General features: G+C 41.3%; 1 protein-coding gene across 1 annotated transcript in view; it reads right to left on the reverse strand.

Moving 5' to 3' along the window:
• GNPTAB (N-acetylglucosamine-1-phosphate transferase subunits alpha and beta) overlaps window positions 1-4,382 on the reverse strand; it is a 37,937-nt gene extending 33,555 nt beyond the window's left edge. Inside the window, exon 1 of the mRNA XM_066319934.1 lies at window positions 4,199-4,382. Coding sequence (XP_066176031.1) covers window positions 4,199-4,315 — 117 coding nt within the window. The 5' untranslated portion in view covers window positions 4,316-4,382. The remainder of the gene's footprint in view (window positions 1-4,198) is intronic.
• Window positions 4,383-15,251: the final 10,869 nt, after the last annotated feature.

Here is a 15,251-nt window from a genome sequence, read left to right on the forward strand (position 1 = left end):
TCACTTGATGTCACCACCTTCTAAAGTTACACACTAATTTTCACCTTTTGAAATGTTTAACCACACCCAATTTCATTCAAATTGATCCATGCATCAATGAACAACTGAGCAGATGACAATCCCAACTAAATCATGACACTGAGGCAGCAATTAGATCCAGAACTGAAGAGCACTTCATTTAAAGAAACTTTGCTTTTCTCTGCAACAAAGGATTTCACGACTTATGTACCCTCTTTTTAAACTACTTTTTATTTAGGCCACCTCCTCCTTGTTTCTTAGCATTTAAAATTTCAGGAGTGTTTTCCCAAAACTGAGACCTAAATCAAATTATACTTTGATAGAAGCAGGAAACCCCTAAGACACACACACAGAGCCCTGCACAGTCTTGCTCATCTTTTTCTATTCTCGTACAGGATATACTGAAGTATACACACTTCCAAAATCTGAGCTTTGCAAACAAACAGCCAGGAAAAAAACCTACAATTTTTCAACACTAAAAGTGGTAACTATGCTTTGACATAATAAAGAAGTCCAAGAATTTTGGACAAAAGTAATATAAAAGATATATGTTCTCCTCTGAGATAAACTCGATATGACATCTTTTACAGTGGAAGTCCAACCTCGAAAACTACAGTAGCATTTTGTGCTGTTTTAGAGCTGAAGGTACAGCGGCTTAATTTACTGGGATAAGTACCTATTTGTTTGTACTGGAGAGGGAAAAACCCCAAAACAAACAAGCAAAAAGAAAGAGAACCAGGAAAGTATAACACTTATAGTACTTACCTTACACCACTCTTCCTAGACTTTAATGTTATTATGGTGTATTTCTTGTATTGTGGGAACTGTGAAATAGACAATTTCTCTAAGGTCACCTTCAAAATCACAAACAAACCTTCCTCCCTCCTAAGAGGCTACACATCCCTGTACTCTCACTGCCACTAAAGCAAATTAAAGCCTTCCATAAGGCAGGGAAGTTCCATCATGTGCCTGGGTGACAAGAGAACACTCGAAGTTCTTGCCAGAGCTGCAAACGGGCTCTTTGTAACCAGCAGGACATCAGCACGCTGCCATCCCCCTCACACAAAGGACACAGACTGCCCAGGTAGGCAGAAAAATCTCCTCCCTTAAAGACCAAAGTAAGGAATCATCAAAAAACACACACTACTGCACTTTTTTTTAATGCACAAGTCATTATATCCTTCTGCCAAATGCCAGATTTAATATAGTACACATTGGAAGTTCATCTCCATGTGGAAACATTTGCTCCTACTGACAGTGACAAACTGACACACTGTGGCTGATTTGTGTCTAAAAGAAATACAGAAGTATTTGAGTAAGAATATATGGTATGAATCTCTCCAGAAGAACAACGTTATCCATTCCAGCCTTTTTCTTTGTCTTTTGTGAAACTACAGTGAAAAAGAAGAGGACAGATCTCTCAGGAATAAAGTTAAAAACTCTTCCCACCCGATACATTTCTTTCCTGCAACTGTTTCCTCCTAACACATTACGCATGGTGCAATAATGGCTGCAGGCTGTTTTGTTTCCACTTTATATGCTGGTATTATAAAACCACCAAGAGAACATTAAAAAACAAGTGGAGAGACGCCACCTATTAGGAGATACCATATCAGAGATGATAATAGTGGCTCTGGCATGTTCTGGTTATAAAGCATTTTACAAAGCAGAGCTACCAACAGAAGGATGGTCAGGGAGGGTTTATAATCAAACTGCCCTAATACTTAAAGCTCATCTTACAAACAGGGAACAGCATTGATTTAGACCTGGCTGCCCTGTATGATTTTGCAGAAATATTTCTCACTCATGTTCAATGCCCTAGTATTTCACTGAGCTCACAGCTTTCCTTCAAATGAAGCTAATCTGAGGCTTCTGGCCCTGAGAACATCATTACCAATCTCAAATCATTTGCCCTAACCATCCATTTTTACTCCACCTGCTAATACCCCATACTGGTATTAGCATAAGCCTAAGAAATCAGACCTAATTTTGCCTACTAGGACATAAAAAAAAAAAAAAAAAAAAACAAAAAAAAAAAAAAAAAAAAAAACCAAAAAAAAAACCACAACAACAACAAAAAACAACCCCGGCTGGTTCTGGGGGTGGGGGAAAAGCAGAAGTGCAAATGCTGTTCAGACACCAGGGTCCGATAAGCGCTGCCTCACACTGCCTTTTATTGCTTGAGTTTCCCACAGATGGCTAAAAGTGGTTAAGCTGTTAGAGAGATTTCCTGGATTCATTTTCCAAGCAGCTTTATAGTTTTTTTATTAGCTGCTGCCTTGCAGATCCTGTACTGAAGAAGAGAAGCATTTTCCATTCCCAGGAGAGTTGCAGAAGAGGTCTAACAGTGTTCATTCTCACAAGCCTTGTCTCTCCTAAGTCACTGAACTACCACTGTTTGCCAAACTACAAAGGCAAAAAGCAAGATGCATGCAAACATCTCTCACCAGGCTCATGTACCACCCTCGAAAAGAAAAAGAAAAAAGAAAAAAGAAAAGAAAAAAAAAAAAAAAAGTGCAGGTGTTTCATTGTGTTTTTAGCTGTGTTGGTTTTTTTTAAAAAACAAAAACATTACTAGTCACTTTTCTTCTTTCTTCACATATAATTTGGAAAAATCTACATAAATCTTCCTGTTCTTTTGCTCACTCTCTAAATTGTATCGAAGCTTTCCAAGCAGCTTTTAAAGGGCTGGAAACAGCCTAAAATAAGCTTTAGCGGGAAAATCTGAGCAGTGATATTGACTGATTCTCATCAAAACCAACCATAACTTAGACAACTACTGAAATATTTCTGAAAATCTTCCAAGTTCTATGATATCCTAAAGCTGTGTTTTAAGTCCGCATTCTGAAGAAATGCAAAATTATATCAGTTTCACAGCACCACGAAAACGACACCAACCCAAGCTGATAATCATGTATAAACAGGTGCCTATGAGTACTTGACAATTACTTAATTTGCTGATGGCTTTGAAGTGTTTCAGGAACTTGCGGTCTCTGCAAGACAGCAGAGATTAGTACTTTATGCAAAGATGTGTTAGTACACAAAATAAAGTTTCAACTGTGGTACATGCAAGAGTTTCAGATAATACTCTTTATGGCTCTTTTTTTTTTTTCCTGTATCTGAAAAAAAACTCATCAAATTAAAACAGAGAAGAGGGAAAAAAAAAAAAAAAGAGAAAAAAAAAAAAAAAGGAGTAAAGAAAAAAAAAAAAAGAAGAGCAAGAAAAAAAAAAAAAAGAAGAGCAAGAAAAAAAAAAAAAAAAGAAAAAAAGGAAAGAAAAGGAACAGACTAGGAATCACAAAATTCCAGTCTGTTTGTACTGAACATTGACATCCTTTCAGACTGACAAAAAGACTTGATTTACCTGATTCCTCACTACATTAACAAACACTGCTGAAGTAGGATTAATTTTTCCCTCTCCAGATCCCTTCACTGATGACATACCAAACCGACAGGACAATGTGAAATGAAGATTTACGTATTCAACACGCCCGTGTAAAATCATTTTTAGAAAAAAGGGCAATTACATGGCATCAATTACAAAATAAAGCGGGCGAACTAAGTCACAAGTAGCGAGCAAAGCAGCCACTGGAGAGCAGCCCGGAGGGAGGATGCATCTAACTCCTAAAACCGCGGAGCGGGGAAAGCTTCTGTCACTCCCAGCCGACGTGCCAAGGCGACATCCAGCAGAGCCTTTAACAGACTCAAAACCAGGGCGCTAAAAAGCCACCTGACGAGGGGAGCGGAAAAGACTCGCCCGAGACCAGCAAGCAGCAGCTGCCCGAGCGCGCAGGGCTGTGTCACTCGTCAGAGGCCGGCTCAAGCCCCGAGGGGACAGCCCAACAGGTGCGGCCCGGGCCGCGGCGGCGGGGCTGAGCTCCGGGACGCGGGCAGAGGCAGCGGGGCACGGCGGGCCTGCGGCAGCGCCGCCGGGCACAGCGCCACGGGCGGGACCCGCCACCCGCGAGGCGCCCCGGAGAGCGACCTCGCCGCTCGCGGGACAACTACGCGGCTCCCCCGAGGATAACACACAGCCCCGAATATCCCCCCCTCCGGGGCCCTGCAGCCGCTGTGTCGCGCCTGTCCCGCCGGCACCGCTCGGCTCGGCACGGAGGGAAGGAGGCAGGCAGGGCAAAGGGGGGGGAGCAGCCACGCCGCGCCGGCGCGGCGCCGTACTGACCTCCCCGAACTGCAGGGCGGAGACGATCATGAGGACGAGGCCCCCGAGGCAGAGGCAGGGCCCATACCTGTGCGACAGGCAGGTATAGGTCTGGCGCTGCAGGAGCTTTAGCAGCATGGCCCGCCGGCGGCCGCCGCCCCGCACGGCCCGGCCCGGCCCGGCCCCGCTCCCCGCGCCGCCTGCGCCGGGCGGAGCCGCCGGCCCAGCGCCCGCCCCGCTTCCGGCAGCGCGCGGCGCCGCCTGGCGGCCGCTGGCGGGCGGGCCGCGCTGAGGGAGAGGCGGCGGGCGCGGCGGGCACGGCGGGCACGGCGGGCACGGCGGGCACGGCGGGCACGGGGGCTCCCGGCGGGCACGGCGGGCACGGGGGCTCACGGGGGCTCCCGGCGGTCACGGCGGCGCCGAAATGGCCGTTCCCGTGGCTGTGGGCTTGCGGACATCGCACAGATACAGCCCAGCCGCCTTCCGAGATTTAGTTTAAGCGGCCCGTGCGTGTTACGGCACAGAAATGAAGTGCGGGGATGGGTTCGTGGAATGGGGATCAGCAGGCTAGAGGGGGTTGCTGGTGGAGTTCTTCAAGAACAGCTCCTGAGGAAAAACCACAGCGAGAAGCTGGTTCGCGGTGAGGGGCTGACAGCGCGCCCTGGATTCCGCCCTGGCGTTCAGCCCCCTGCCCAGGGCAGATGCTCTGGCTGCCGCCGCTGTCGGCCGTGGGTCACGCAGAGACCCCGCTGGTGGCCAGAGCACAGTGACGGGCTGTCAGGCCTGCCAGAGGCGCAGCATAATAGCGCCTGTCTCTGTACTCTATCCTTGCATCGAAAGGTCCTCTAAGTGATTCTTAAAACTCCCTGCAGTGACTTTTTAGAGTCGCAAACATCGTCCTTGTGATCTTACATTTACTGTGTGAAGTAGCAGTGCCTGACCCTTCTCAGAAGTTTACCCCAGTGTATTTACACGGTGCTGGTGTGGGAGGACTACAGCTGGCTATACTTTAATAAATGTCCAAGAGAGCACGGCTCTTTTACACATCTCTCCCAAGCCACTGAGCCTTTCTCCAATTTACTTTTTAGTGTTACGACATTTTGTCTTTCTCCAGGGTGAGAGGAAAGCTCATGTCCTTACAAACAATTTGGTGGGTGAAGGTATGGATGTTAGTGCCTTTGAAATGGGGCTTAGTGTCCCAACTGACTGTGGGCAGCAGGTTTGTTGCAGAGCCCAGATAGCTTGGCTCCTGAAACAGCCTGCACAAGCCTGAGTTTCTGAACCTTGGAGTAAAGTAGTGGGCTCAAGGGGGAGTATGTGGTAGGTGGTTCTGGAAGGCAGTACCTTCCCTGTACCTCAGCCACCAGTGGGGAAAGGAAAAGGGCAACTTGTGGCCAGGAGTTTAGGCTGAAAGGAGCCAGTGTCCTCCAAAACCTCGAGAGAGAAAACCTCGTGGGTGTGTGCCCCAGTGGACTCTCTCGCTTTATTCGAATAAAGTTGCAGGGCTCCTCTGTCTCCTTTTTGGTGTTTGTGGGTTTTTCTGACAATGGGCCATGGGACAGGGTGGTGAATTTACCAGGAGTTCCCTGCAGAGCCTCAGAGCCCACCTCCAAGTGCTGTATTTCTCCTCCTTAAGGTGTATTATGAGCCTGATAATACTTATTTGGCCCTTTGTGATAACCCAGCTTTCCAATCTTGGGACATAGAAGACTAGCTAAACTTTTCTCTCCTTCACATGTTCTCACCCATGTGCCAAAGTACTACCCTAGGGGGATATAATCTTTGCATATTCCCTCACCTGCCCCTCCTGCTCAAGCACTGTGCTATTATTATTGAACTATTATTACTCAGCTATTATTATTGCCTAGCAGCATCTCTTTACCACTGCCTACAGCACTGTGCCAGCAGTACCAGTGATGGCCTGGTATTCTGAGTCAGCAGACTGAGGTTTTCATTGAGAACTGAGGTATAGGACATATGCAGATCATGAGAAAAAACCCTGTTTCTGGTAAAAATAAATAATCTGTTTCTGGTCAATAATCCAATGTAAATGCAGAAATGAAACTGAACGTGCTGAAAAGATGAAGCTGAGAGATATATCACCAATGTAAAGCAGAAAACCAGTCAGGAGAAGCTGAATTACTTCAAGACCTAGATTAATAATTAGTATGAAGTGTGAGATGATGCATTTATACAGACTAATAATTACTTCCATATGATTCCAATGTGATAAAGCCATTAAAATTCACATAATCTTTAAATTATTTTATAAAGTGTCAGACAAATCATGCCATCAGACCAGAGATATAAAAAGTTGCTGAACAAATTATGATGACACTATATCTACCCTTTCTTGTAGAATACTTCTATTCAAAATATATATATTTAAACTGAAATAGGTGAATGAAAAAGAACAACCAGATCCTTCTTTCTACAAAGATACTAAAAGGTTTTGACTTGTTTGCATCACAGAAATGGAGATCAGAAACTTAAACTAAATGCAATAGTGTCACCAGGTTAAAACAAAAACACAGGAAAACCCAAAGCAAAGCAAACAAAACACAAAAAGGAGACAAAGCCATATTCTGGAATATATTTCAAATAGGAATATCAGGAATGTCTACAAACCTTGAGAGGCAGCCTAATCAGCTTGTGACAGGAAACAGGACCCTATATTGCAGATGTTCCCCTTTATTCCATTTTGCCATGGACTCATAGGCTCTTCCCATCTTCAGTCCATCAAAGTTTTAATTATTCCAGATAAATGAGGTTGTTTGGTCTGGAGAGGGCTCAGGTGGGATCTCATTGCTCTCAACAGCCACCTGAAAGGATGTTGTAGTGAGCTGGGAGTTGACATCTTCTGCCATGTCTCAAGTGAAAGGATGAGAGGAAATGGCCTCAAGTTGTCCCGGGGGGAAATTTAAATTAAGTATTAGAAAAAAAAAAAAGTCACTGAATGACTGGTCAGGCACTGGAATGAGTTGCACAGGGATGTGTTAGGATCACCATCTCTGGAAGTGTTCAAGAGGCATCTGGATGTAGCACCTGAGGATTCATTTTAGGAGTGATTATGATGACTTGATGGTTGAACTGGATGATCTTTAAGGTCTCTTCCAGCCTTGATGAGTCAGTGAAAGGTATGGAATATGGATGAAAACAAGGCCACCCTCCGCTTGCTAATTGATGCCAAGCTATTAAGGTACACATAGCAAATGCAGGCTCAGATACCTTTTGAGACAATCTATCAAAGATGCTGGTGTAGAGAATAAATTCTTAGAAAGTTGATACAAAGTTATGTTACAGGTTAATGAGGATGCTGGGTTGTTAGTTGGGTGAGTTGTTGTGTAAATACCTTTTCCCTGCTGCTCATGTCTCCTCCAAGACAGTGAATCACTCAAGACCATGAGGAGGAGGATGACAGTGAATCACCCAAGACCACGAGGAGGAGGATGACATGACCTAGTATTCAAATGTTGGATTCCCATGGGACTTAGGGGAGAGGGAATTTGTCTAGCAGAGCCGCCTAGAAACAGCGAGCCATGACCCTTGTGCAGGTAAAGAGCTGAAGTAACACTTCTAACCAGAAGGGACATTGGACGACATCAAAACTCTAGTCAGGACTCCTTGCCTTTGTCACCCTAACCACAGAGAGCCAGGAGTGACATGAGGCCCTGAACCTGAAACCAGCAGGTGTCTTCGTGTGGACTCCTGTGAGGAAGGAAGGCCCAGATCTGCCAGATGACAGAGCTGACATCATCCATGCTGTATCGGGAGCAGCAGTGGTGTGTGCACACCTTACGGGCCCCCTTTCCCAAATTCTTTCCAATAAAGCTGAAAACACTAAGGAGCTGGTCTCCTAGCATTCATAACCCTGCGATTATTCTATGTCTGTCCCTAGAAATTATTTCCATGATCAAAACCAGAAACCAAATCAGGGGCTTGTATCTCTTTGCAGCTGTCTTTGTTGGCATGTGTCTGAAAGGAGCAGGGCTTAGGCCAAATTCTTCCATTTTCACATTTTTTCTCTCATGCAATGCTTGTGCAATTCTCCAGGTGAGAACTTGGTAATTGTATCCAAGAATGCCATACTTAACTTTCTCCATTTCTAACAGTCATTGGAGATGTAAATGAACCCAAATATTCTGCCAGGAGCAATAAATTCCACTAGATGTCAGGATAGGTAAAAATTAGGTGCTGCCATTATAATCCAACATATACTTAAGGGCCTTGCCAAGTCATCATCCATGTAAACCATTGGGCTCTTGGGATAATCTACTTGTAGACTGTTCTTGTATTTGTATTAAATCAAAGGTGCACGTAGCAGCACTCAACACAAAGGCATGCCTCCTGTGGATTATGATGTAATCTAAAGAAGCAGTCAAATAGTTATAAACACACTTTATCTTGCTGTTGATTTTCTGCAAATTGCATTCATTAATATTTTTTTTCTCTTAGCTCTTAGAAAACTGAATTTTCAATGTTTTTCTTACTACAATTACACCTCTCTAAGAGGGGTAGAAGCTACTTTGATAAGGAAAGTAATATTTACTTACTTTCAACAGGAATGGAGATTCTGTAATGCTCAAAATTTTGAGGAAGGCAGAACTTCTTGCTGGATATGGTAAACTTGTCCAGTAGTAGCTTTTTCCAGGTCTTTTGCATTCTCATTTGCTGGGAAAGGAGAACAGTAAGAGCTGAACATCCAAGGCAACAGTGTAATTATCTTTGGTTGAGGCAGAAGACTAAAAATAATCAACGAAACATCCCAATATTTTCTGTTAGCCAAGAATATTATTCACTGGACATTTTGTGAATCTTGTTCAAAAGAAAAGAGAATTAACATCAACATAGCTTTCCTGTATCTGTCTCTGTATGGTCTCTTCTGTAAACAAGAATTAAACTTGTAGCACTTCTATGAGGCAAAAATTACTGACCACGAAAGTAGAGACAAAATTCAGCAAGTTTGATGCCTGTTCCACTTGAAGTCTGACTTTTCAAAATACAGGAGATAACTCTTAGTATCCTGATGGCCCAGAAGTTCACTCTTAGGGATTTTGGTTTCATTTGTGAATGCTCTGATCTTCTGAGCATTCAGAGGTGTCTTAAGACAGGCAATTAAAATACAGGGGTAGCAACTTGCCTGTGGAGAGTTCCTCAGTGCTTTGAAGAGCTGAATGAACAGTATCTATGAAAAGTAACTGGGAGATAATAGGACCTTCTAGGACTTCTCTCCCTGCCACTCCACCCTCCCATAAAACTATGATATCTATGCTTCTGAAATTAATAACTTTGTATGGCACTGTGAATTTGGTAATACTAGTATCCATCAAATGCAGTAATTAAATCACATTAGTCACTCAGGACATAAAAGAGTAAAAGATAATGACTGAGCAGTGTTCTATCGTTCAACATATGATTTCATTTTGACTCACCATTGATAGAGCTCTTAGGTTTTGGTGAGACTCAATTCCACTGACATTACCTCTAAAATAGAGATTGAATATAAGTGGGTTCTGAGAGACACTGTTAGACCTTGCTGCTGTGTCTTGTAATGGACTATCTCTTAATCAGTCTACAGTAATTTTGGACTCATGAGCAAATGCATTCTAATTATATGCATCTAGTGAAATTTTTCACTTAGCACAGCTGCAAAAGTGGATATTTTAAAATCATGTCCAGTATTTCAGTACTTTTGAAAACCCTCAGATGTTCAGCTCCCAACCCTCTGAACAGGTATGCAAGGAACATTTATGATGTTTACTTGAAAATTTTCTTTATAGAATATAGAATGCTTTTTTTTTTTTTTTTTTTTAAATTTTCTTTATACCCATTTCTCTACTCCACCCGTTTCTCTACTGGAAAAAAAAAAATCTCCGAAACATCAGTCAGTTCCTACCTTTTCCACTTTTTATTTGTGCAGATACTGTAAAGAGCATTTAATGTAACCTAAAGAGCATGGGTGGTAAAAATGAGGTATAACTAAAGAGAAAAAAGTAGTATCTCAGAAATAGAAGAAAAAGCAGTGCCTAGAGAGCAAAGGACTGGAACAATGCCATTTGAAAAATCTCTGAAAGTGAGCATCTAGATGAAGCTGAGGCAGCATGTGCACCTGGCAGCAAAATCAGATTTTCTAAGCATAATATTCGCCAACATTTTACTCTAAAAGATCTGTTATTTCCTGCACACTTCAAACTAAAATAATAAATGCTTGCAGAAAGCCAGAAGAAACCTTTTGAAACTCTGCAGAATCTGGCATTTGCTCTTAGTTTTGGTTGGTTTGGGGCTTTTGTAATTTTGGGGGGGGTCTTGTGTTTTTTATTCTTGGTTTTCTTTATAGCAAGCCTTTGCTTTTTAAAGAGATATGCTCTTAGCAATGGTAAACTAAAATTTCAAGAGATGGTGACCTTCAAACAGAATCATATCTGTATGTCTGTTTCCAAAATCCTTCATGAAGTGGAAGAAATATCCTGAAAAATCTCCACAGGCCGTGATTTAATATATTTAATGTGTATTAGGAAACATATGAATGTAACCTTATTTTCTAAATATTAAATTTCATCATTCTTTTAAAAAAATATATAGTTAGAGTTCATTATCCTTGATATTTAACTATCATTTTAAATAGAATAGAATAGAACAGAATAGAAAAGGGTAGAATATAATTTCTCACAGTAGTCTGGTTCTTTGAAATGTTTGATTATTCCAAAGGGTAAAAAGGTATTATTTTTTTACTTTAACACTAGAAACACAGAGCCTTTAGTACACTGATGACATTGTTACATCATAGTGATGGAATTTATGTTTCTTTTGCTAATCCTGCTAGGTTACAGAGAGCAGACTGTATAGATTTGATGGTTGAAATGGGCAGGGGAGTCTTTTAAACCCACTCAGCAGCAGACAGCAGAAAATAATGGAGGTGCTTTTAGTGATTTATAGTGAGTTGGATTTTGTGCCTGGATCAAATAACATGTACCTTTTACATCACAGTAGTGAGATGGAGACTCAGAACATTAGAAAAGCATCTAATTTTGGTAAGTTAGTTCGCCATCATTTGGTATGGCTCACAGTTTGAGACAAAAGGATTGAGTAGTTAAAAGACCTCTTTCTCTTTAGGATTAACAATTTCCTTTGATGGTTGAAAATATACTTTTATGTTTAAAAATGCTTAAAAGACTAGCTAGAGAGTAGAATGAGAATAATTGCTACAATACCTTTTTGGAAAGCCATATTAGCTGTTCTTCATATCTATTTTACAAAGAATCGTTTGAGCTAGAAAATACCTCTAAGACCATCGAGTCCAGCCATTAACTGATGGTCATGAGTGTGAAGGAGCTGGTACAGACAAGACATGATCCTCCCTCTGGGACCCCCAAGCTGCACCAGCTCTTCCCCAGTGCAAAGTTTCTCAAACAAATAAGCAGTGATGCTCCACAGGTTATCGCAGTGCTTATTGCCAGCTACAAAGCTGAGCATTTGTTCATGCCTCATTATACTGATTTCACTGCATTTTTACTGAACAAGAACAATCCTTCTCTGCCTTTTTTTCCATGTTATTTCTGGTTGTAACAGATTTGCTATGCAGCACGAACCTTTGATATACAAGAACTATGCAGGACATGGACAAAGGCCAAGAAAGGATGGAAAGAACAGTTTGTTAAAACTGAAAAGACAAAATTGGACATAATATTTAAGTTTTGTAAAACTACATTTCACTAGGTACATCTGTTTGTTATGTATATGTCAGCTGGAATCAAGCAGTTTCAACATAAACAGATTTCACAATATTACCCTAAAGCACTCACAGCAGCTCTCTCTGGCCCTGTCAGACTGTGGTGTCAGCTGTGGGCAGACACAGAAAAAGGAAGGTCATGAAAGAAGCAAACAGTAATTCAGCCAGCAATGTGCAAAGCATGGTACACAGGGAGAAATAATTGAATGCCCCTTATTTAACAATATGAGATGGTAAAGGTAGACAAACCAGCCATAATAAATTGTGCTGGCAAATCTAGATTAACACATGGAAATAAAATCTGATTTTTTGGCACTGAGGACTCCCTATTTCCAGGAGGTTTTGTGTTGGATGTAGCCACATCATTAGCCATTTCTGATGTTGAGAAAAAAGATATTTTTGATAGCTTTTCCTAGGATTGATCAAATTCTCTCTGTTTAAAGTCTGATTCATTTAATCCCTTTGCATTCTAATTTGACTCAGGCCATGAATTTCATTACATTCTCCTAATCTTCAGCAAGCAACTTACTGCCAGCTACTGTGTACCATTAAGAAAACGGCAAAGGTATTTCTTTCAGATGACAAGGCCACATAAAAAGCTCCCATTTCACTTTGAATGATTTCCTTTTCACTAAGAATCTGCTTCTACAAAAATGTCCTGCCAAAATTATAAAAATGCCAGAGCCAAATTCTCCCACTAACTGCTTCAGCATGTTCACTACCTCATTTAGAATGAAGATCAACAAAATCACTGGAGAATGGTTCACCTACAGCTGAAGAGCCTTTCTCTTGCTGTTTATAGCCCTTGTTAGTCTACAGGTCATGCATTCTGGAAACAAAGATTTCTCCCAATAAACATTTTATCTGAAAAAACATCACCCAAGAAGTAACTGAAAATACAGAGAGGAGTAGTAAAAAAGTACATTTTGAGAGTTAATCTTTTCTAGAAGCTCTGCAATAAACCTTTTCATGCCTCATCATTATTGCAAGATGTTAATCTGTCCTGCACCAGAGGAAGTTTCTGGTTTTTTTTTTTTTTTTTTTTTTTTTTTTTTTTTTTTTTTTTTTTTTTTGTCTGGTTGGTTGGTTTGGTTTTGGTTGATTTGGTTTGTTGGTTTGCTTTGGTTTTTGGGGTTTGGTTGGTTTGTTTCTTGGTTGGGTTTTGGGTTTGTTTTTTTGTTTTGGTGGGGTTTTTTGTTGTTGGGGTTGTTTGATTACTTGTTTTTAATTGTGGGGGGATTTTTGTGTGTGTGTGTGTGTGTGTGTGTGTTTATTTGATTGGTTGTTTTTGTTTTTGTTTTTGTTTTTTTGAGAGTAGAAATTACACAATTTCAACCCAGTAGTTACCTCTCTTCATTCTTAAGGGGCCTGCCAGTTTTTGACTTGTGCAATCTTTTTGACAGCTGAGACATCTTTTACCTGCATTTTGGTTAGACAGTTCAATGTAATCTAGATATCCACAGAGTGAACCCAAAATAAATGGAGCAAAATAAATCATCCCTGTAACAGTAACACCTGAGAAATGCTTTATAACTAAATCACATTACTTTTTAGAAATATTAATGTCGTGCCATGAATGCCTCACAGCGTAAGACTTCACAGATGTTGTAGGTTGTTACTATTGCTGTTCCAAACTTTGTGTCAGAAGTGAGAATAGTTCACACATGCTTTTTTTTTACCAAGAGAAGGTTACAGATACTGGCACAAAACCAAAGAGGAAGAGAAGAGATACCACAAACCAGCTTGAACTCTCCACACCGTAATCTGAATAAGTTACAGGTCGTGTATTTCACTCCTGTAAATGTATTTCTGGCACAACCTGTGTTAATGAACCAGTTATTAACCAGTTGTTAATAAAAGAATTTAGGCATAACATTCACAGACTAAGGCCGCCCTTTTTCCTAGTGCTTCTGTGTAACAACAGGTCTCAAGAAGTAGCTGAACTACATCTCTCTTGCTCTTGTTCCAAACTTTCACTGCTTACCGTTTTCTTGTCTCTCTTATTCTTCCATCCTTCCATCTTCCAGCAGGTTCTTTACCGAGTCAGGGAAGTAAAATGTTCCTGTAACTATTCTGTACAGGTTCCATGTAAAAACCATGCAGAGATATTAAAAACCAATATGTTTGAGGGAGGGGATTCTTCTAACTGAGTCTGTCACGTTACAGGTAATTTCATAACAAATGAGTTTGGAAAATACACATGTGATAAAGAATACTCATATATAATAAATATAAAATCCATGGAAACCAGATTTTGAGTAAAACTGGAGAAAAGAGGATACAAGTACCAGCAGCACAGGCTCTTTTAGATCCCTTCCATTATTATTTCCTTACCTTCATATATTTTCAAATCACTGACATTGATGTGTTATTATTTGAACATGTTGATATATCTTTTTTATAATAATTCTAGTTTGAAGTAGTCTGAACATTTTGTTAAATCACAGAATCACAGAATCATACAAGGGTTTGGTTTAGAAAGGACCGTAAAGATGTTCTAGTTTCAACCCCACTGCCATGGGCAGAGACACCTTCCATTGGACAAGATTGCTTAAAGCCCCGTCCAAGCTGGGGCTTGGACAGGACATTGAACAGGACATCCACAATTTCTCTGGCCAACCTGTCACAGTGTCTCATCACCCTCAGAACAGAGAATTCTTTCCTGATATGTAATCTAAAACTACCCTCTTCAAAGTCATTTCCCCTTGTGCTGTCACTACAGATCTTGGTAAAAAGTCTCTAGCTGTCCTTTTTCTAAGCTCTGTTTAAATAATGAAAAGATGCAATGCGTTGTCCCTGGAGTCTTCTCTCCTGCAGACTGAACAACCTCGGTTCTCTCAGCCTTTCTTCAGCAAAGAAAGGTGCTCCATCCCTCTGATGATTTCTGTGGCCTTCCTCTGGACCACTGTAACAGGTCCATGTCTTCCCTGTGCAAGAGACCCCAGAGCTGGATGCAGTGTTCCAGGTGGTCTCAGCAGAGCAGAGCAGGAGGGCAGGAACACCTCCCTCAACCTTCTGGTCATGTTTCCTATGCTTTCAGACAGCCCAGGATACACCTGGTTTTCTGGACTGCAAGCGCACACTGTCAACTCATATCTAATTTTTCATCTATAAAAATCCCACAGAGCTATTTTAAAATCCATAGTTATTTTTTGTTTTTATACTGCTAGGCGTTAAATATAATTTATTGAAAGCAAAATAATTTAAAATACATAGACCTTCTATTGAATAGTGTTCTCAAGTCCAGTAAATAAAACTACTCAGCCCAAGTTTATGAGTAACCTGTATTTGTTACTCCATGCAGCTTCTAATGATTTTTAAAGAACATGCTCCTGAAAAAAACTG

This window comes from Sylvia atricapilla, chromosome 5, assembly GCF_009819655.1.
Source record: "Sylvia atricapilla isolate bSylAtr1 chromosome 5, bSylAtr1.pri, whole genome shotgun sequence".
NCBI classification, from domain to species: Eukaryota; Metazoa; Chordata; class Aves; order Passeriformes; family Sylviidae; genus Sylvia; species Sylvia atricapilla.